General features: G+C 32.8%; 1 protein-coding gene across 5 annotated transcripts in view; it reads right to left on the bottom strand.

The window, feature by feature from the left end:
• Positions 1-22,561, bottom strand: part of LOC105144539 (uncharacterized) — a 273,849-nt gene that overhangs the window by 35,467 nt on the left and 215,821 nt on the right. For 3 of the 5 annotated variants that reach the window (XM_087408478.1, XM_087408480.1, XM_087408477.1), the window contains 2 exons: positions 20,622-20,911; positions 9,359-9,713 (listed from right to left, as the gene is read on the bottom strand). In XM_087408478.1, coding sequence (XP_087264604.1) covers positions 9,359-9,713; positions 20,622-20,911 — 645 coding nt within the window. Of the gene's footprint in view, positions 1-4,624; positions 8,451-9,358; positions 9,714-20,621; positions 20,912-22,561 lie in introns of those variants that run through there. The other 2 variants (XM_087408481.1, XM_087408479.1) reach the window with 2 other exon arrangements.

Here is a 22,561-nt window from a genome sequence, read left to right as displayed (position 1 = left end):
ATAGAGGGTTAATTTTCTGAACGTTATAGTTTTGATTAATAAAATTCCGATTGATGATTAATAAACCGATAAATAAAGTTCTAATGTACATCTTGTCTCATTTAAAATCGGAGCTCGAAATATATTATTCCATACAATTTAAAAGAAGAATACTTGAAATTCTATTAATATTATAATCTCTATTGGAAAATCCGATAACATCACTTTAAGATGTAAACGTTACCATTTATATTTATCTCACCACGCTGTTTATTTGCGACTGTTATTGGATTATCCAGAGAAAGTGGGCAAGAGGTAAATCCGCTTCGTCTTCTCTCAAGGAACGCTAATAAAACGTGCTCGACCGGCTCGCGAAAGTGTTTCAGTCGCCTTTTCAAACCCAAGTGGAAAATTGAAATCTTCTCTCGACGCGCTTCCGCGCGAAGGTAACGGCGCTAATTCGGATAAAAGTCTGCGTCTTGCGAGCGTCTTCCACATTTTCTTATCAGATGCACTGAAATGGAAACTTATTTAGAGAGAGAGAGAGAGAGAGAGAGAGAGAGAGAGAGAGAGAGAGAGAGATTTTATTTCTTCTATCCAAAATATTCCTTAAGTCTTATTCTTGCTCAGTCAATCATTTGTTATATATAGAATGCCTTTTAACCTTTAAAAATTTAATACTAAAAGAAGATAATTAACTATTTATTTTGAATATTAAAAGCACTGTTATTCAGTGCTTTCAATACTCAGATAAATAATTAATCACTACCTTTCAATATTAACCTTTAAGTAAGCAGATGGTTTAAAGATACGCAAATTGGTAGATGGAATCCTTAGAAAATTCTCAAAAAATTTTAATTTCATAATTATATTTTTTCATCTATCAGTACATTATGTTGCAATTAAATTTACATTAATTATACCTTTATATACCTCTGTAAGATAGAAGAAAAAATAGTGAAGTCTAAGACTTTTAGCCAGTTAGGAAATACTTTTTATTTTCCTTTTTCAGAACAAGGTTTTAAAGAAAACTATACCTAGAGTGCTGTGGTCATTCTACCTACCCACTTAAAGGTTAAATTGGCCAGTATTAAAGTGGATTTCTGTAAGGGAAGTACTGTCCAATATTTTTCTGAAAGGAGATATAGAATGTTAAGAATTGAGATCATATGTTTATGGAACCTGCTTTCACAAAATGATCTCAAAAATAAACTTCTGAAATACTGGACAGAAACTTAAGAAACACTTTATATATATATATATATATATATATATATATATATATATATATATATATAGCATCTTTTTTTATAAAAATGAGCGTTGCTGCAATCTTTTTTTCGCTCGTACAGACAAATCAGGAACAATATACAGAAGACTTGTCGACTTACGTTGGTAAACCATCGGGCTTGCATTGGACAATGGATACAGTTCTGACTGAAACTTCTTTTTATCGCGAATGCCTGACTGGCCTCTCTAATCCCGGGAGTCGTGTCTTTTATCGCGAGTCGTGTTGCGCGCGTGATTTAGGAAGCTCGGGAGAGCTCGACGAAAGTGTAGTGGGGAGAAGATCGTCCGACGGCGATGAAAAACGTCGACGAAACTTGAAACGATGAAAAATTGCCGCCCCGGCCTGGAGAATTCGCGAACTCGCGTTAGCCGGACGAACTTCGCTGGCAAGTCGGCGAAATATCCTCGTCGCTCCCCATCGACGTGATGTATCTTCGTTCGCGAGCATTCTCGAAAATGCCCCGCAAACGTTCCGGTACTTATACCAGAGTCTATACTGATGTTTGAACGTGATATCCTTCACTGAAGATGATCCGCGAAAAGCAAGGGTGAGAAAAATCGTGGTATCGTTTATTACGAAATTTTTAGAGAGACGATAAATTTAACTTAAATTTTATTCATCGTGCTTATCGTCGAGTCCGACAAGATTAGAACTAACATTTTTTATATTAGATGAAAACAATTTATTTTCCCTATCTCTTGAACATTTGATTTTTTATTTCAAAGCAAACAACAATTTAATGTCAAACAAATTGTCAACCCTTAAGTGCATTCGAAACGTCTATCAATTTTCTATTAAACTACGACATTATTTTTACGGCTACATACATTCCCTACAATCAATTATATTCTTTGTATCAGAAATTTTGTTCCTTTTTAAATAAATATATTATGATATAAATATATTACGATAAAAAAAAAAGATTATCTTCATCCATAATTATTCTACTTTACTTAAAAAATTTTTTATTCGTAACATATGCATATTTAAAGATATACAATAAAATTATATGTTTTTTCTTGATTGAATTGTTTGATTTCCAGCAATAACAGCGAAATAAAAAAAAAGATAAAAAGCATTCAATCTTTCATGAGTCCACTTACGAATGCAATTTCGACGCGCATAGAAATTCACGTGAATGATGAACTACAAAGCACCGACAGAGCACAGTCGGCTGGTACCAACCCTGAAGTACTGTTTCTTCCTATATGCATCAAACAATCTCTAAACGTACACATAACTGTCTCTATTCATCTACGAATTCTCTGCTTGCATGTTACGCTCGAATATATAGACATTTTATTTTCATTATGTCAAATCTGCGTAACAATGCAAATGATTCGTCTATTTATGAGAAAAGTATGAAGCGATGTATTCACAAAAATGTAAATATACACGATGAAGAACGATTTTATTGAAGTATGAAAATTTATTTAGATTTGAAAATCATTTTGTTATGATTGTCAAAATAATATAGAACTCTCAAACTATTATAATTGCTAGTAGGTTAAATATTTTCTATTTTTTTTTATTTTGCTATTATTGCTGGAAAACAAATAATAATTCGGTATTAATCATGAAAAATTTAATTTTATTGTATATTTTCAAATATGCGTATTTTAAGTATAAAAATTTTTTTATGCAAAAAATTATAATTATAGATGGATGGATTTTTTGCAACATGATTGTCATCAATGCTTAAGTGTTCTACATAACTATTTTAATGACCCAACAAAATTATTTTCAGGTCTGTGTCTAACTAAATTTTTTAATGCTACGGTAAAATCGTTCTTTCCGTGTGTCTATATAAATGTATATTTATAATAAGCAATTAATTCTAAAATTTTTTTTAATTTGTTGTCAAAAGTTCGTGGCGCTACATTTGTATGTTATACGATTTAAAAAAAAATTAGCAATTATATTATTCGATAGAACAAAGTTTTAGCTTTAAACATTTGTTTTTAATTGTGGTATGATGATTTTTAATCGAGTTGTGAGCGAAATCAAAATATTCCTTTTGTGTCATCCGTGATAACTTAGTAATAAAAAATTTTAGAAATATAAAAAACGATTTTGTAAGAAAAACTTCAAGCTTTCATGTTAGAAAGTTGAAAACTTTCGCAAGTTTTTTTTAGGGCACATGACAAGCTCACAAAATGAGAAGAAAATTGTTCATTTTATCCAGTTTTTTTTTATATGTAAAAATTATTAAACTCACAGAAACTCGAAAGCCATAACCTTTCGAAAATAAAGATTTTAAGTTTTAAAACTCTTTTTTAAAATATAAATATCATTTATTTTTAACCTGCTGCTTGAATTTTGAAGTTCGTAGCGTTACAAACGTTTATAATATTTATACCACTCTTTTAGTTAAATATATATATTTTAATATATAAAGCTCGCAGATTTTTCGAAGAGTTTCTTCTTGACTAAAATCCATCATCGATTATGACATGACATTCAGAAAGACCATTTTTCAGAGAAATATCTTTCCGCTCTTCTAGCGAATAAAACGCTCGACAGACGTTGAACATGTTATTCCGAATGATTTGGAATAAAATTCTACAAGAAGAGGGAGAAAGAGAGGAATTGTGATATCTCCTCATATATATATATATATATATATATATATATATATCAGAAGTTCGCAATCAGATGATCGATAAGTCTCGATCATGCGTTTAACGCGGTCGTAGATTCGAAGAGCGATCGCCGCGATTCGGCGTGACTTGCGAAATTCTGGGGTAAGGGGATGAAATAGTCCGTCGTTATCTCGACGATGGGAATCGATTATGACGGACGATCCACCGCTCGGTTGGCACGTGTATATTTTGACGCTTATGGAAAAATCTTGGACAGTGTGCTTATGAAAGATGACGGAACACGCGGGCAGAAAGCAAGATCGATTAGTCGTCCTTTGTCCCGGTTCTCTTTTCTACGAAGGAAAACGCCGATAAACGTCATTTAGACGCACCGCGTGGTACATCGATCTCTTTTAGCCTCGAAATATGACGAGGCAGAACGCTGTTTCTTTGCCGGTTCAGACGAGGTTACATTAATGGTTGTTAATAGACTTTCCTTACAAAAATTCAGTGATTTTCAGAGAACACAAGTTCGCTTTTTAACGTTTCTTTTTTTTCGAACTCTCATTTCTAAAAAGGATAAATTATCCTGAAATGTAATAAACAAAAAACGTTATAAAAAATGTTGGTTTCCATAATATTTACACGGATACGTGAAAAAAAATATCACTTACGTAAATAAAAGTAATATAATAAAATTTTTTTACAAAACACAAAACGTCAACATGGTCTCAATGGAAAAATTCAACAGCAGCTAGGTATAGCATAACTGTTTACTTTTTTTTTTAGAGTATATTCACATTTTTGTGTTACAAAAAATTCGCTGAAATTATAAAGTTATTTTTCATTTTAATAAATCAATGATCGATTTTCGTTTGTGTAAATGAGACGCCCGCGAAGTCGGATTCGAGTCAGATGTAATAAAGCAATTTCGCGCTCAACTGTGTATTTTCAGACACGCGCTTATCGCTCTCAGACAGTATTACAGACTCAATCGAGGATCCGATGTTCAGAGTAATATTTCTTCGGCGTACAACTCGAGCGTTTCTCGCGCTTTTAAAATTTCAACGTTATTTTTCCGCGCGCTCTTAAGTTCAAATTGAAACAAAAGTCGACGACGACGATAAAGGCCGGCGCGAGAAATTTAATGGAATACGTTCCCTCGGATACACGTCAGAAAATGAGTGGAAAGATGCAGATTGTACCTGTGGGATAATCTCGGAAATATTTTTCCGTCGAGAAGGACTCCAATTTGCCGGTATCCGCGCGACTCGCGTCCGACTCGGCAAAGGCGAGTTTCTAATTAAAAACATCATCTTTACTGTATGCACTTGTCTACGTCTGTTACTCGTACACACATACATCGTGACAAAGTCGCTGTTGGTCGCAAAATTTACCGTATCCTGAAATTCGGTGGAAACACGTCGCTCGTCTAAAAAACACGTTGACGTCACGTAGCTGACGTTTTGTTTGGGCTTGCACGCTCGATTTATGATGTAGGGACGTTACGGGGGTAACTACAAATTAGATTTCCGGGGTCGCTTTTACGCTGAACCAAGTCGCCGTTTTGCATTTAGTGTCGATAACGAATACAAATCCTCGTGAAATTGCTCGCCAAGTCTATTCAGCGGAATAAACGTAACGGGGTAACAACGTAATTTTCTCGCATGATATTATGCGGCGATAATCTGTAATAATACACGCAAGACGCGATTCGATTAACCCACAGCTTGCCCCTGCGATTATTATCGATACACCATTCGCGCGAGTTAATTTTCAGAACGAACGAATAAATTGTTTTCAATTTCTTCGTTAACGATTTTAACGATTAGATGATAAAAGATCATTCATTAAATGGATGCAATTATTGGAGACCGCATTTATTTCTCGTACATTTAGAAACCAGAGAGCAATGTTTATTTTCATTATTCATACAACGGGAAAAGAGTCTAATTGCACTAATTAGAATTCCGAGTGAAAATAGATAAATAAAAAAATTTTAGATTCTAGATTCTAGAATCTATTATATCTATTATATCTAGTTGAGATGAACCAGAATTCTAATTGATCAAATCTTCTGGATCGTTCACTTTTAATCAGAAGTTTTTCTCAGTAAAAAGAATATAAAGAACCGCAGTAATTACATGGAAAATTAAGTCCCGGTGAAATGAAATGGTTTTTCGTATTATAATGTAATTGATAATGTGAACAAAAGATGTCATAGAGGCAGATCTAAACACTCATATAGAACCGTACACTAATGGAAAACTGAGTCCTGATGAAATGTTTTTTTTACATATAATGTTGTTTATGTACACAAAGGATGTCATAGACACAATAATGGATAACACAAGATTCAATAATGGATAATTTTTTACTTATGTATCAAAAATATAAAACTTATGTGTTTTGAAAGCACCTTTGATATATCATAGTTCAAAAACTATCTATTGTTGAACTTTGTATCTATGCCATCTTTTGTTCACATTATAAGTTATATTATATATGTGAAAACTCATTCATTTCACCAGGACTCAATTTTCTACATATAATTATTGCGGTGTTCTTTCTAAGTGTTTATTATAAATATCAATATAAAAATTAATACTTTAAAGAAAAAAATGTTTGTACACAAAAAAAGTTAATCGTTGTTAAAATCTGTCTACCGCATCACAGGAAATCTGACTCATTGTTTTCATAGTTGAATACAAGAGTCATACATCAAGAATTAAATTCGTTATCCTGTCTCTCAATGGATTAAAAATGATTGAAATAACTTTGAAAAATAACTTTGGAGGATATTATTTTTCGATCGTGATAAATGTGACATTCAGATGATAGCGGCAGGCATTTTTTCAACGACGAAATTAATGATCGCTATCTGTCTGACTGATTTGACAATTTGTATTGATTGTTGGAAAAAAATAGGGTGCTACAGTTATCGCTCAGTGTTACGATTATTCCGATAGAACTTACGTTTGAAGGGTGCGCGAAAGCACTTTCGGCAATCGAGCGAGAACAGGTAATTAACGAAGGGCGGAGCGCAAGTTATTTATTGCGTTCGGCGTCGGATACTCACGCACCGAGTGATCCGACTTGCTACGCCGACTCGCAGGCGCGGAAAAGATGAATGGCCAATGGGGCAGGTGGCGGTAGAACTTTCATTCCCGTCACGGTCTTAAGTCTTAAGAAATCTTTCTGAGATCCTTACAATACAGTTGGGAGCACCCGTGTCGGTTCGCATCTGCGAGAAATAGATCGACTTTCTCCCGCCACGACCGGCTGGACCACCGTATTACGCGACACTCCGGCGATTACATGAACAATAAATCATGGGACGCATGTTGTTTTAAATATAATTTATGGTATAGACAGACGTGTAGCGATGTAAGATCTCTAAGAAATAGGATAAATTAATATCTAATTCCAACTACAATTGTCTTACAATCCCAGATCCCAGTTTACAATACTTTAAGACTTTAAGATAAGACATAATTGTTTCCCCTTTTCCTAATATTTTAACAAAAACTTAGAAAACTTCACTTTTTGGTTTAAGTTATCAATTAATTTAAATCGATTTAAATATATCTAATGTGATCAATATATTGAAGAATTATATAGAAAATCCATAATAACCAGTCTGATTTATAAAAAATATTAATGAAAAAATAAATGTTAAATTAATCAAGGAGTATTTTACGTAAAATAATAAATATATAAATTTCGGAATATTACGCGCATCTGAATTTTATAAAAAAAGAGAATCAAATAATTATGAAAAAATAAATTAATGCAAAATTAGTCAAAAAACGCTTTTTATGATCAAATAAACGTAAATTATCATATAGAATATTACATATATCTAAATTTCATGAAAAAGGAAATAATATGTGAGACTCATTCTTGAATAATTTCGCAAATTATTCGGGCAAATCTCGTACAGCTTCGGGCAAACTCCGAACGGTAATTACACGAAATATCAGGCTTTTCGCCCGGATAAGCGCATGGCCCGCCGAACTTTCTGAGTTCCTCTCGTCTGGGAAGAACTAAAACTCTCGGGACGATATCTAATGGTCGTCGGCCAGAGTAGAGTGCTAGCGAATGCATCTCGTTTCTTCATTGCCGGGCCGAGAATGGCGATAGGAGAAGTTGCACGATTTCTACGACATTGCGGCACGCCGGAGAGAAGACTGTTGACATAATCGAGGAGATCCAGCAGCTTCCGACCGAAGTTTCTGCCGCCGCCGTCCGTGAAGTTCGCATAATTTCGCTAACGAAATATTCCCGCTCATTCCCTTTAATTTCCATAACTCGTTTATCGACCATTCAAGAAGAAGAAGAAGACCAAAAGAAGTTCGGGGATGCTTTTCGTTCTAGATCGTCTTTTTCGTCGAGAAGTAATCAAGAAAGACAAGTTATTCAGTCATTTGCTTCAAGGCTGCGAACGTAATAGGCCTTCGTATGTATGAAAGCTCGGAAAGAGAGAGCCGTATTAAATGGCAAGAAGATCATTTTTCTCTCTAAAATCTTTCTTCTTTAAAGAAATGTCATTCTTATTAAGTTTGTTTTTCCCTTCTCTTTTCATGGAAAATTTTCTTCTGAAATTTTATTAAAAAATATTAGCAAAAATTTTATTAAAATTATCAAACGGTGAATTTTTTCGCGAATTTTTGAGCGATACACAAGTTTGCGAGAGACGCAATTATTATTTTAAACGTAATATTTTATCAACACGTGACGGTATCTTGAATATTTTGTTCAGTCAGATTACTGCACCGGAATGTATACTAGGAATATGTATGGCGCTTGTATTCATTTATGCATAAAAATATGCATCACGAGTGGTCACCATTCAGTCCCTCTCGACCGTAAAACATTCGATTGTGATGATAATTATCACGTAATGTGTGATTAAGTCGATAACGAAATGTCGCGTATAATTATTAACATTACCGCATTTAATGTCATTCTACGTGAAATTATTGGATTTTCATGCTGAACTATTAATACGCATGATAGACGAAGATCGATCAGGATTTATGCTATCAACATTTCGCGATGGCTGCAGATTAAATCTTCCCTATCCCCTCAGATGATTAGTAGCGTAACTTTGCATATTCATGTATTCTAATGAATAATCTGTCGCAAATAAATTCATGTTAACTCCAAAAATATAAGAGCGTCAACAAATAAATACAAAGAATATCCTATGGACGAAAGAAATGGCGGAAAGTTTACTAAAGCGATAGCAAAATTATTGCGTCGTATCATGATGAAAAATGTTAACAAAATAAAAAATATTATCCTTCCATTTATTTAAAATTTTTTATTGTGACAATATTGATTTAATATTTATTAGAAAAATATTTTTTAATTAAATTCTTTGAAGGTGCGTGTTTCTTCAAAGAATTTAATTTTTCTGCCATTTCCTTTTTCCTCGATTTCATTAATATACATATAACAATTTATAAAAAATAAAGAAATCATGCATGTCAAAACGAGTCACCTGATAGCATTAAATATCTCGTGGAAGCCAGTGCCCTGATGGCTGGCGACGTCACACGTGGGTAAGGGATGCAACAAAGGCAGTCGATGACAGAGTACGCTGTCGCTATTTCTTTTGCTACTTCCATTGCTATCTCGATCCCGATCATTTTGAGGCAGAGGTCCGTTGCTGTTATTAGGTGCCGGGCCCAAGCCTAGGCCCAGTGGAAGACGCGGCAGAGTGGCGGGTCGTGTCAAGCTTCCATAAGCCGTTAACGCTCCTCTGGGTAAGGACGAGTAGCAGCGATTCAGCGGTAAAGTGCCGAGGGTGCTGGAGGCGCAGCCGCTGCTGCCAGATCCAGAACCTGAACCTGAACCTGCCGTGAAATTACCTCATTAAAATAAAGTCGAAATTTTACGATCTTAAGGTTCTAGAATATTAAATGAAAAATGGACTGAGAAATGTTCAATACAAATAAATGAAGAAGACCGTATTCGGCCAAAACAAATCTTGAGTGAGTCTTTATATTTTTTATATTAGCAATTTAATATTATTGATTAATGATTTGTTATATTGAGTGTTTTTCATTTGATGACACAAGTCAATATAAGTGTTATTCTATCTTCGTTACTTTCTGAATGTTAAGGAAGATAAAATGATGTTAGTGGTGATTTGTGTACCAAATCGAAAACATCAAATATAACAAATGCTCATTAACATTGATAATATTTACACTTTTGGCTGTAAAAAAAAGAAGAGATAAAAAAGAAAAGAAATAAAAAAGATAAGTAATAATATATAGCGGAAATTAAATTATATTACCTATGAAAGAAACGCAAAATGCAAAAGGTAAAAGAAGATTTTCAATGTTCAATATTCGTTGCAGGAATATTCGGAATCAAATATTAAAATGTCGCGCGCAACGCGACGATCACATTTTTCTCATTGCGATTGGTTTAAAGGAAAAGTTAAATAAGTCCGTGTGAAAAACCTTTATGACGCGGGAGGGGGGGAGGGGAGTACAAAAGATGGGTGAGAGTAATGCTAAATTGAAAAACCGAAAGATGGAGTTTATAGAGGATGATTTGTTCTTTTCTACGAGCGAGCAACGTGATGACGATACGTAACTTTTTATGAGGTAGATACCCCACACAATTTCCACTTGTCTTATCGATAGTAACCTTTATTAAAGCGGTATGTACGGAACATAAGCGGTGGTTACCGCCATGAGTAAATTTGTTTAGAAGCTTCTTTACAGCCGCAAATACACTTCTCGGCCACGGGTAAAATTGAGTAATTCTGTGAGCGCGCAATATCGCCATAGATTCTCTCGATTTCCTTATTTGAAATGAAAGAATTGATTATATATTGCACATATTTTTACGCTAAAATACAATAAAATTTATCATTTTATTATTTTACGTATGTTATATATGTATACCATAAACATATCTAGAAATAATATTTTAGTTTTTAAGATTCAAAAATTAAATTACGTTAATAATTAGAAATTTATTTTGCTACTTTTATTCTTTTTTATAATTCTTTATATACGTAATTATTTTATAAAAGAAACAAAAAAATTTTATTAAACAATAATCAGTAAAATAAGAATAAAATCTTGTAATCTATGTACATAAATATTTTAAAATAAATAATTCAATTATATATTATTATTTTTATATAATGTTATTTCAAATGATCTGAGAAGAAAGTAGAAGAATAAAAAAATGTTTGAATATTCTAGAGAGCAGGGAATTCGGATATCAAATCTCATAAACTTCTCCGTTCTCCAGTTTCATAAAGTGGCACCGATTCTTTTCGTCTCTCGGTGTCGATTTATCGAATCGGAGCGCAGATTTTGGTTACAGAGCGAATTTTATCAGCGTTAAACTCGTAACCGTGCGGTAACGCGTTGTTCTGTAATCGAGCCTGCTATGTAACGCGATCAATCAACGACAGGCCACGTAGGACGAGTGGGAATACACCACCACGTACGATAATCGTGCCATCGCGTCCGGTACATTGCAACGAACATTTCGTAATTACTAATTAAATTAGGGAATGTTTATCGCTCGAGTTTCGAGAACGCTCTGCCATCGCATCCTTTTAGAATTACAGTTGAATGCGACGAGCAATGGCGCAGAACTAAAAATATTACAATGTTATATACTCTTTTCTTTAATTTTCTTCTTTATTATACTATTAATCACTATTACATTTCTGTTTCTAAAATATTAGAAATATATATCGCAAAAAATTATTGTAATATATTCTGTTATAATACGAAATATTGCGAATAAAAATGAAAGTAACGAAAAATATGATTTATGTTGCTAAAAAATTAATTGATTAGGAGAAATAAGATATAAAAAATTTTAAGAAAATAGTTGAAAATTCTCAAATTCCACTAACAAAAAAAATAAATCTGAATTTGAAGATGGCTAGCCGAAACGTATGTTCTATATTCGAAATCAATAGTTAAACTATTTGGAGTTAATATCACCTGAATGTAAATAACACGACAAATTAAATATTAGGTGTTGGAATTAATTCGTAGCGTTTTACAAGTGATGGGAAGTACTTTCATTAATGTATTTTTTAATGCTCATGTGAAATAAATAACATTCTTTCATTAAAAACGCTACGAATTAATTCCAACACCTAATATTACTTTTGTGATACCAAAAGGTTTGCGCTTTATCACCGTGTTGTGATTCATTACTAATATCAACGTTTCGTAAATCTCACACGTTCACTTCATCAGGGCGAGGAGCGCACTGATACGAAATATTATTTTTAATATAAAATTCAAGCACACTATTACGATCTTAATTCCTATCAACCTTTATTTTTCTTTATTTCAATTTTAATTACAATAAATAATTAAAGAATCTTAATTGTTTTAAATTGTTAAAATAAACCCTTTTTCTTTAAAATAAATCTTTTTTTCCTTCAACAAATGTAGTTAATACGTTTAAATTTTAACTACTTTAACCAGTGCTGCTCCTCTTTTATTTTGCCCTCCACAGCTATGACGATGCCGCACCGGTAACGTTAACATTGCTCCGGATATTCAACGAGGGATGTGCTGTATGTACAGTCAAACTCAAATGTGGATTCCACGGTACGGGATTGAGCGCTGGCTTAAACTCCTTTTTGGACGTGATCTCATCTGGGACGTGTATATCGGTCGGGGAAAATTAGATATACGGGAAAATTCGAGGAAACTGTCTCGCGAGATCCAGGATGAATATTAATTCGTAACACTCGTCGCGACGCGTCGCTTGGTTTCCTTCATTTCGACGAGAGTTTCATTCATTAAAGCAATATCCATTCTGGATCAAGCTAGCGCATCGCTCATTAAGTTTCTCGATCAATCCTGTTTTTTCTCTGCTCAATTTTAGAATCTTTATATCTTCCTGTTACACCTCGTAATTTGAAGTTTTTGATCTTTAGTTTGTAAAACTTGCGAATTCAATGGGTCTTTGGATCCTTTTAGAAACTTGACACTTTCGGACTCTCGAGGAACTCATCTTAGAAATCATTAGATCTTCGAGTGCTTAAACTTTCGTTTCTTCAGAACTTCTACATTTCAGCAAAAACATAAATATACAACAGATGCTCGAAAAATATTCTCCTAATTTCTTTTCATCAACATTTTAAGCAGCAATATAAAAAAAATTACGAAAGAAAATTACGATAATTCTAACTCTTAACACTTTTCGTAAATTCCGTTCAAGAACAATAAATGACAGCAGATAGACGATTTAGTCAATTGGATTTCAATGTCCCGTATCGTTTCCGCCTCGTTCAAAACTTCCGTTTGTTTCTGGTTACCGTGTGTACGTGCAAGACGTGTGTGCTTGGCCCAACCTTCCCCGGATTAATTACATCCCCTCTACTCCGTGACGAGAAAATCGTGTCCATCAGCCAGGAGCAGGGATTTCTGTCTTTGCTCGCACAGGCAGACAGTATTTGCTCTCTTTCTTTTCTTCTCTCTCTCTCTCTCTCTCTCCCTCCCTCTCTCCTTCTCTCTCGTGTATAGTTTCCAGAGACTTTCTAAGTTGAGCTGTTATAATAAGTGTTAACTTTTGTTCATGAACTTCATACTTCTACACACTCTTGAGTATGTGCTTAGACACGCGCGATGCAAATATGTCGTACTTTCTCTCGTCCTCGTCCTCGTCCTCATCATCGTCGTCGTTGTCGAGATTAAATTGATGGACACCGCCGGGACACTGTCGGAGTTTCATGTAATAGGAAGTTACGTTGTAACTGGGGCATAAAATCGTGTTACGTCATACGATCATTCAGACGATGATTAACCCGACGAGATAGCGAACTCGCGATTTCATTAATAAATCATCAATACTCGTGGCACAAGAGTGATTACGATAATGTTAATTAGTTTGACGTACATTTTATGATGCCAAAATATGTCGTGTTGAAGCATCATGAAATATTACGTCGTAAATGTATGTAATTTTATTTCATATATTTATAACATGTGAAATTTATTTTAGGTATTTATATAAGCGCAAATAAATATTTCACGTGCTTCTGTTATTTAAAAGGATTGTAATCTGTCGTCTCTTGAAAAGTACTGCTTTTGAAATATTATATCATTTGTTATTATTATTTTAAAGCAATATCTCGACGATAAATATGTAATAACGCACAAGGTGTAAAAATAAAAGAGAAATTTCTCCACGGTGAAAGAACTTGTTCTTTGTGAAAAAATTTCGGTATGAGAAAAATGTTTGATATCGTGCGTTTGAACGTCGACTTGACTTATTATCCGCCAGCGTTATAAAGCCCTTTCACATCAATTTATTTTATTTGGACGTTTGATGTAGGAAATAAAAAAGAGCGTTCAGTTTCTTTTCATTTTAAATGTCTCTCGCACTCTTCTCTTTCTCAAGAATAGGCTGTAGAACAACAGGAATTAATTAAAACCGAAAATAAACTTATGTTTATTTAATCCAAAATAATTTTAATGTAATTAATGCGTATTGCGTAATTAATATATTTTACAATTAATAATTAAGTTTTGATATTAATATACTCAAGATAGTTTTACCTCTTTCTGTCAATCAAGTTAATTCATAAATGATTTTATGAAGAGATATGAAAAGAGAGAAAGATAGAGAGAGAAAGGATATTAATTGATTAACGAATAAATTAATTAGCAGAAATCATTTCAATAAAGTTTATTATAAAATTAATTATTTCTATATAAATATTTATATGTACATTTATTATTGTGTTTGTATGCTTAATAATATAGTTTTAATTATTATTTCTGTCATACAAAGTAAAAGAAAGAGATGATAGAAATCTCTTGCTAAAATCATATTAGATTCATTAAAATTTGATATCTTTTAGATAATTTTTCAATGCTTTCAGATAATGAAAAAGAAAGTTTAATGCAAACCCATTTATTCTCCCTATCTGAGAGACTTGCGAATGCATAATTCGGTATTAATTATTGTCTCCTTTATGCGAAGAAATTTCTCGTTACGTATTGCGTTGTACCGAACTTACTCAATCACGGTACAAGGATATGGAAAGTTTTTGCTCTAAAATGCAACTTGCATACCGTTTATGCTCGTGTCGTGCCAAATTAATTATAATAGAGTCCGATTGGCGGTGATGACCTAGTTAGGATAATCGGTAATAAGGATTGTCCAATCCTTTCGATAGGAAAAGCAATTTCGATGTCGAGCTCATGCTCCCTCCGACATCCAATTTACATTTCATATTCTTTAATACGGTACAAATGCTTTGATAGTATAAGCGAGAAATAATCGTTGTTTTATTACCATTTCGAGAAACTCGCTATTTTCTTGCGTTAAATTCGATACCGTTACATATAATATGAAATTGATAAGAAGCATAGTGCAATGAAAGAGATTGTGATCATAAAACGTTAAATGTTATTTTTTCAATGTGAAGAGCTTTCAAGATTATCTTACGGATTTATTTTATTCGCCTTAGCACTTTCACAAATTAGCAGTCTCATTTTATGAATCGATTTCTGACGATCAGCACTATTATTCGATTGAATTTTTTACATTCTCATTGAATGTAAATTATAATTCTAGATCTCTCCTACCATTTTATTCTAAAGTAATCATTATTTTCAGATTGAAATTTAACATCTCTTTATACATATGGATACAAATTTAATAGATGATGAGATGTTTTCCCAAAAATTTTACTATTGTTTTTACATTAAAATCCCTTTTACATGCAATCCTTTACAATTTTCTATTCAACAGTTTTCGTAAACGTGACTTCAGTTTTTACGCAATGCAATCGATGGTTTGTTTAAAGCAATCAGGTAAATTTACGATGCTGCTGTTACGCGTATTGCTTACACCAATGGTTTCGGAACGATTGAATGTTATCCAAGGCGTTTTAGCGTGATTGGATGCGAGTCGACGAGAGATTGTACGCGACGATCGAGAGAACGCGCATTGCAGAGAAAACGACGATGCAAAGCGATTTCGAGACTTAGACGAGAGAGAAAAGGGGAGGGAAGATACAACGATTAGAAAGGGATGCCTGATTAAACGTGATCTTTCAGGCGTACCGTTATTCTCTTTTGAAAACGATCGGAACTGATCGAGCAAGCCGTAAGTATTTCAGGAATCCGAAATGTAGGAATGAGAATTTCGAGATTATACCATAATTACCTTTCAGTCAGATCTCTGAGAATTTGAAGAAAATCTGTGGCTTTTATTAAAAGAGACAATTTTTAATTTTACCTTGATATTTCAATGTGAACATTAAGTTTTTGTAAAAAAATAGAAATTTTTTCGTGTTCATTTGCAAAACAGTATTGATATGGAGCAGAAAAACTTTAATAAGTTACAATATAATCCTTAATATTTTAAGTACATTTAAGATAATTATAAAGTAATTATGAAGTAAAAATAAATATAAAATATTATCAGTATCCTCAATGAATACGCATGTTGAACCATGGTCCATGAGTTTTAACGGAGTTGATAAGTAAACTCGCGCGCACTCTCAATTCCGAGCTAACATAATAATCGTTAATTGCGCAGACTTTACACACGGCTTGAAAGTTGTAATGGCGCTTAGTTTCGTTTAGAGCCATTTGCGCGACCGGAACGTGGCGCCATTAGAAAAACTTTGCGATTTAACACTGCTGCACGGTTGTGATTCTAAACGACGTATTATTTCCTTTTAAAAGCAGATGAGATCGCAATTGAACTATACAAACCGCTCAAATAAAAAGACTATTAAAGCGCTTGATAAATCAATTTTTTTTAATTATGGAGAAAAATTATAACAGATAATCAGACCGCAAACGAATAAAACAAATTCATGAAATATATATAATTCAACACCTTGGTATTTTAACATCAAATTTATTTATAAAAAAATCAGCATATAATTTTATTAATTTAACCAAATGTTCAATTAATAAAACACGAGCGTCAGCTCTTTTTTAATTAAACCTGTCTTTTTTTTTGCTATATATCTATATTGGAATGTAGTAGCGTTTAAGAGAGGAATAAAAATGTGATTTTTTATTGATTTACCGCAAGATGTTCGATTACACGATGAGGAATTTTCTATTTATTATTTTACGAAGACAGCCAAGAAAAACATGACCGGGAAAATGCGGACACGATAAAAAGTGATTCCTTCGAGAATCTGCGCAATCTTACGACGTGGTGCGGTGCAAAAGTCGCGAGTTTCCTGGCGAGACGTAGTCACTCTAAATCCGATCGATTGGCAATTTCGTAGGAAAAGAGAGTGCGACGAGCTGCTTTTACTTCGTTCGGCGAACCGAGCGACTCTTGTAAACGGATTGGCTTCCCTCAAAGTGTGCATCATCAATGCTTATAATTGCTCCTTTTTCGAAGCTGCGAATGAACCACTGAGAAGGGAAATCTATTATATGCATATACGGTCATGTATGTGAATATTTATAAAGGACTCCGCATAATAAAAAGAATAGAGAATAGAGAATAAGAATTTCAACCTATCAGAAACTGTGTATTCCACAATACATGATTTTATTGTGCGGAGTCCCTAACGCTCCACGAGCATTGATAATTTACTAGACTATTCTAAAGCTCAATTAGAGTCAGAAATTCTAATGTCGAGATAGTTTTCACATACAAGCGATCAAAATTAGCTAATTGATATCATATAAAGTTCACGTGCCCTTGTAATTATTGCGCTTATGTACGAATCCATTTGTCATCGGATATCGATTTATAGCTTATGATACTGATAATTTCAGAAATTTAATATTGCTGAATTTAATAATGAAAAACAATAGTTAATTATTTATTTCATATATTAAATGTACTGTTCGTTGCTTTTAGTATTTCAAATAAATAATTTATTATTGCCTTTCAGTAATAAATTGGCCAATATCAGATTTTTATAAGAGAAGTTAATCATTAAAACAAATTTTACGTGCCAATTATTTAACTTTGTTAAAAATAATTGAATAATTAATATATCGTTCTACTTTAATGAAATTAATAAATTATAATATTAAACACACATTTGAAGAATAAAATTTTTACAATTAAAAAATAATAATTAAATAATTTAATAATATTTCTCTTTGTTAAAAATTGTTACGTTTAAACGGTAATAAAAATTGTATTTGATTTCCTTAAATTTAATTTAAAAAAAGAAATAAATCGTCTAATTTTTTGTGACAACTGTGAATTTATTTTGCTCGATTTATTAAATTATCATTATTAAAATACGTTATAATTCTAAAAATTTTATATAATGTAATAATTATAAATTAATTTAAATTCTAAATTAAATATTTTCTCGGGCAAGATAAGCTAATTATTCAAATCTAAAAAAATCAATCATCTTATTTTCATAATATATTACTAATTCTTTGTTTCAATATATCAATTTTTATTTTGTCAAATTATTATTGACTATCTCGATTGTCATTTCGGTTATTGCAAATACTGTAGGTCTTTACAGTAAATAAATCGAACATTCCAGTTCGTGTATCTGCGAACAAATGGCACTTAAAGTTTCGGAAGGAGCAAAGTTCATTTTAGCGTCGCCGCAACTTTTGCTCGCGTGGATTTGTCGGCGATTCGCAAGTTTCTAATTCCTGAGTCGTATTAATGGCAAGCATACATTCGCAACAATGTTACTTTTGTTGCGGTCGTATCCACGTGGCTACGAGTAGTTTTCCCGGTAACACGTCACCATTGTCACTCTTCAGTGAATTGCCGCGGTCGGACCGTTGACAACAATTCAACCATTATGGGATCACATAACCAGGACAGAACCACGAAATTATCTCGTAAATCTATAATGGAGGTTCGCTAATTTTTCTTCGAAACGAACACTTCGAACGTTTAATCTCGAACTTAAAAAAATGTTTAAAAATACAGAGAAAATATTATTAATTTTATTTAAAAATTCTCTATATAACACATGAAAAAAAATTACTAAATCTCAATTAAAATATTATTTCTTTGAAGAGTACTAAGTAAATATTATATTTACTTATGATAAATAAATATTTATTCAATAAAAAATAATAGTTAAATCGAATTAATTTTTGTATCAAATAAACATATATTTACATTTAATAAATATTTATTTAAAACAATTCAAATATAAATATTTATTAAAATTTAGTTTTTTTTTCAGTGCATATACTATTAAATAATAAATGCAAACAAATAAAAAACAATAAATTAAAAAATTTAGTTGTAAAGAAATGTTTCTTAATTTTATTCGTGTGTTTCACATGCGTGTTATATTAATTTTATATTTGAAAAAAATCGTAGTACTCGTGTCTAGAATTATTTATTCATCTTTTTTGTAAAAAAGTTTTGTAAATGTATTATAGGTTCTTAAAAAAAGAACGTTTAATGATCTCGATCAGTACATAGAAAAAAAGTATATAGAGAAAAAGATATTTCAATTCACAAAAGACAATTGTGGCGATAAAGTATGAAATGTGGTTGATTTTTATAAAAAATTCGTGGACGTCAAATGACAATAGGGACCATATGTTATGCTTCGCATCGGTTGACAAAACGCGCAACTTCGACGACACGATTCATCGCAAAATATGCATACATGCTTTCGATATATGTATGTACGTAATGTAAATCGAGTCCAGAGGGTTGAATTTTTTAATTAAAAAAATGGCTTTAACTATAGCTTCTATTTCAATATTTTTTTTATTATATTATGATCTTCTGAATAAAAAAATCTCTGCAAAGTAGAAGTAGCATAAAGATTAATAATTTTATCTAATTATGTAATTATTCAAATATAAATAAATTGCCTATAAGCTTCCGCGGTTTGTGTATAAATTTATACGTATTAATTTACCGCGAACACATAGAAGCAATTTATTTATATTTGATCTATTCTTGAAACCACAACATTATTTTATTTTAATTATATAATTATTATTCATTGAGAATAATTAAATAAGTACAAGACGAAATTAAAAATTATTTCTTAAGCAATGTCTGATTTCACCGTTTCTTAATAGAAACTTTAAAATAAAAAGACAATGAATAAAAAAACAATTAAATATTTTTCAATCAGCCTTTAATAGTTACAAATATTTTCGTCAAGAAGAACTATTATAATTTCGCGATGAATCGTGTCGACAAAATTGTTTTGCGAACCGATGCGAAACGTAACATATGGTCCCTATGATTCCTATTGTCATTTATTGTTATTGTCCACAAATTTTACAAAATATCAACCACATTCCATACTTTATCGTCACAATTGTCCCTTGTGAATTGAAATATCTTTTTCTCTATATACTTTTTCTCTATGTACTATATCATTGATAAAACAACATAATAAAAATAATTGTAGACTATCTCAATAAACAATTTGTACACTAAGAGAACAATTTTTGATATTTGTAACTAAAACGACTATAATTGTAGTCATTTTAGGTTGCCAACTATATATATTGTATTTCTTATTAAAACTACATATATGATTGTTTTTATTATTAATATTATAACAGTAATAATCATAATTATTATAGTAATATGTAATTATAATTACAAATGCTAAAAATTTTTCTCTCAATGTAATTTCTCAAATATATCGAATGCTTCATTGACTATTCACTTGCTCAAAAACATAATCACGAGTCTAATTACGACAAAATATATCATGCCAATGTCTAATTTTCATTAAAGTATCGTGGAATCACGTCGACGACGGAATCTCGTCGAATGGAGGGACAATAATAGCAAGGTTTTACCCATACTGATGCCAGAGCTAGACGGATCCTCATTCTTGGCGCCCCAGCTGCCAGCCAGGTTGAGTGCCAGCAGCGGCCGTTCCTTCAGCAACTCAGCGACCGATGCCAGACCCTCACATCCGCAGCCTAAATGGGGCAAGTGCAACGCCTGCACTTGAATGCAGTCGCGAAGTGCCTCGCAGACCCGGGACACTTGCTCACCGGACAGATTCATGTCGAGCACCAAACGCGACAGACTACCAGAGGCGTGACTTAGGCCGCGACAAAGAGCATTCACCACGCACTCCAGTCTGAAATCAATCGCATTAATGACGGTGTTAATGGGACACTTAGGCATGTTCCCGCATTTTATCATCCAGTGCATTATAATGTCAAACTAAACCAATTAAAATAAAGACATAGAACATGGACTGTGCTATTCCTATCTAATTAAATATAGTCAATAAAAATGAAAATGATTTTTTGTATACCATATTATAAACTATATTATGTGTAACTAACTCATTTTATCAATGGAACATGATTTTCCATATAATAATTAGTATAAAATCTTTGTCCAGTCTCTTTTCATGGGGTTCAGTGAATTAATAATTTTCTTGTTAAATACACATGATGAATTAATTGTCTGTTATAAATTGCAAATATTTTTGGAGCTTCGTATACAAATTATATATGTAATATCTATTTACTCCGGAAGCATGGTTAATATTGAAGTATAATGTATATAATGTACATTTCGATTTGAATTATGGTAAATAAAACGCGAATGAAGGGAATTTCCATCGGTTACGCTAGCTCGCTCGCGTTACGCTAGCGGTTTTATATTCTGATATAGGAATAAAAACTGCAGCGAATCAGAAGCGCCTGACGTGAGGGATGAAGAAAAAGGGGGATGCGCATTCGGGAAGCTCGGCTTTCGGAGCCACGCGCAAGATGCAACCAAAATTCGGTTGGCGCGGTGAGTTAGCGGCGTGGAAGTTCGGCGGACTTGTCGGCAAATATATTTATGCATATGTAATGTGCATTTCACGCTGTCTATTCGTGGCGTTATTCCTCCAGCGTATCTGGCGCGCGCGTAGATACGCATTATGCAAAGTCCCGACGCTCCTCTGGGGAACGTTAGGCGAAAGCCTGGATTTTCTCGCGCGTGGTAAGCCGACAACGAGCGAGCGGGAGAGAACGCTGGCGTTGCACATCCCGATTACTCTCGGCTCTTGAAAATTGGCCCAAGTCAGTAGTGTAAGTTCTAACTAGCGTTTAGAACTTCTCTCTCTTCCGCGAAGATGAGGAGAACAAGAAGGATTCCTTCACACCTTCCTATTATTCAGAGACGACGTGTTATTATGCTCTTCACGTCGTCGCGCGGTCTAATATTAATATAAATTACGGACAAATGTTACATATATAATGGAAAATAAATGTAAGATTATTAATATAAGATTATTAAAAAGTTTTTCAAAAGTAAATACACTAATTGGCTATATTTAAACTCTTATTATTTCACAAGCATTGTTTAAAATAAAAAAATGAATAATTTTTTACTTAAATTTTTTTGAAAATTTTCATTTTGGTGTTCGAATTCGCAAATTTCAGGATTATACTATATATATATACATATACATATATACACACACATATGGACATATATTCACACACGCGCGCGCGCGCGCGCGCACAACAAATTTGATATTTTTTTCTTCCCATTCTTCCTCTCATTTTTTGAGTTTTCTCTCTTTCATATATTCTTTTGCTTTTAATTCTTTTACCATCTGTATTATTCGCTTTTTTCTATACAACCGGTTTTTTAAATATTATCTGCTTCTTCCCATTATCTTTTCTTCATCGCTTTCTTTTATTTTGATTTTTGCCTTTTCTTTATAGCGAATTACGTTATTGCGACCGAAGTTTTTCGAAGCTTTCGCGCGGAATTGGCCGTTCCG

Source organism: Acromyrmex echinatior, chromosome 8 (genome assembly GCF_024713525.1).
Source record: "Acromyrmex echinatior isolate Ae372 chromosome 8, ASM2471352v2, whole genome shotgun sequence".
In the NCBI taxonomy this organism is placed as follows: Eukaryota; Metazoa; Arthropoda; class Insecta; order Hymenoptera; family Formicidae; genus Acromyrmex; species Acromyrmex echinatior.
Note: the sequence above shows the minus strand (reverse complement) of the source record. Positions and strands in the feature narration are given on the sequence as shown.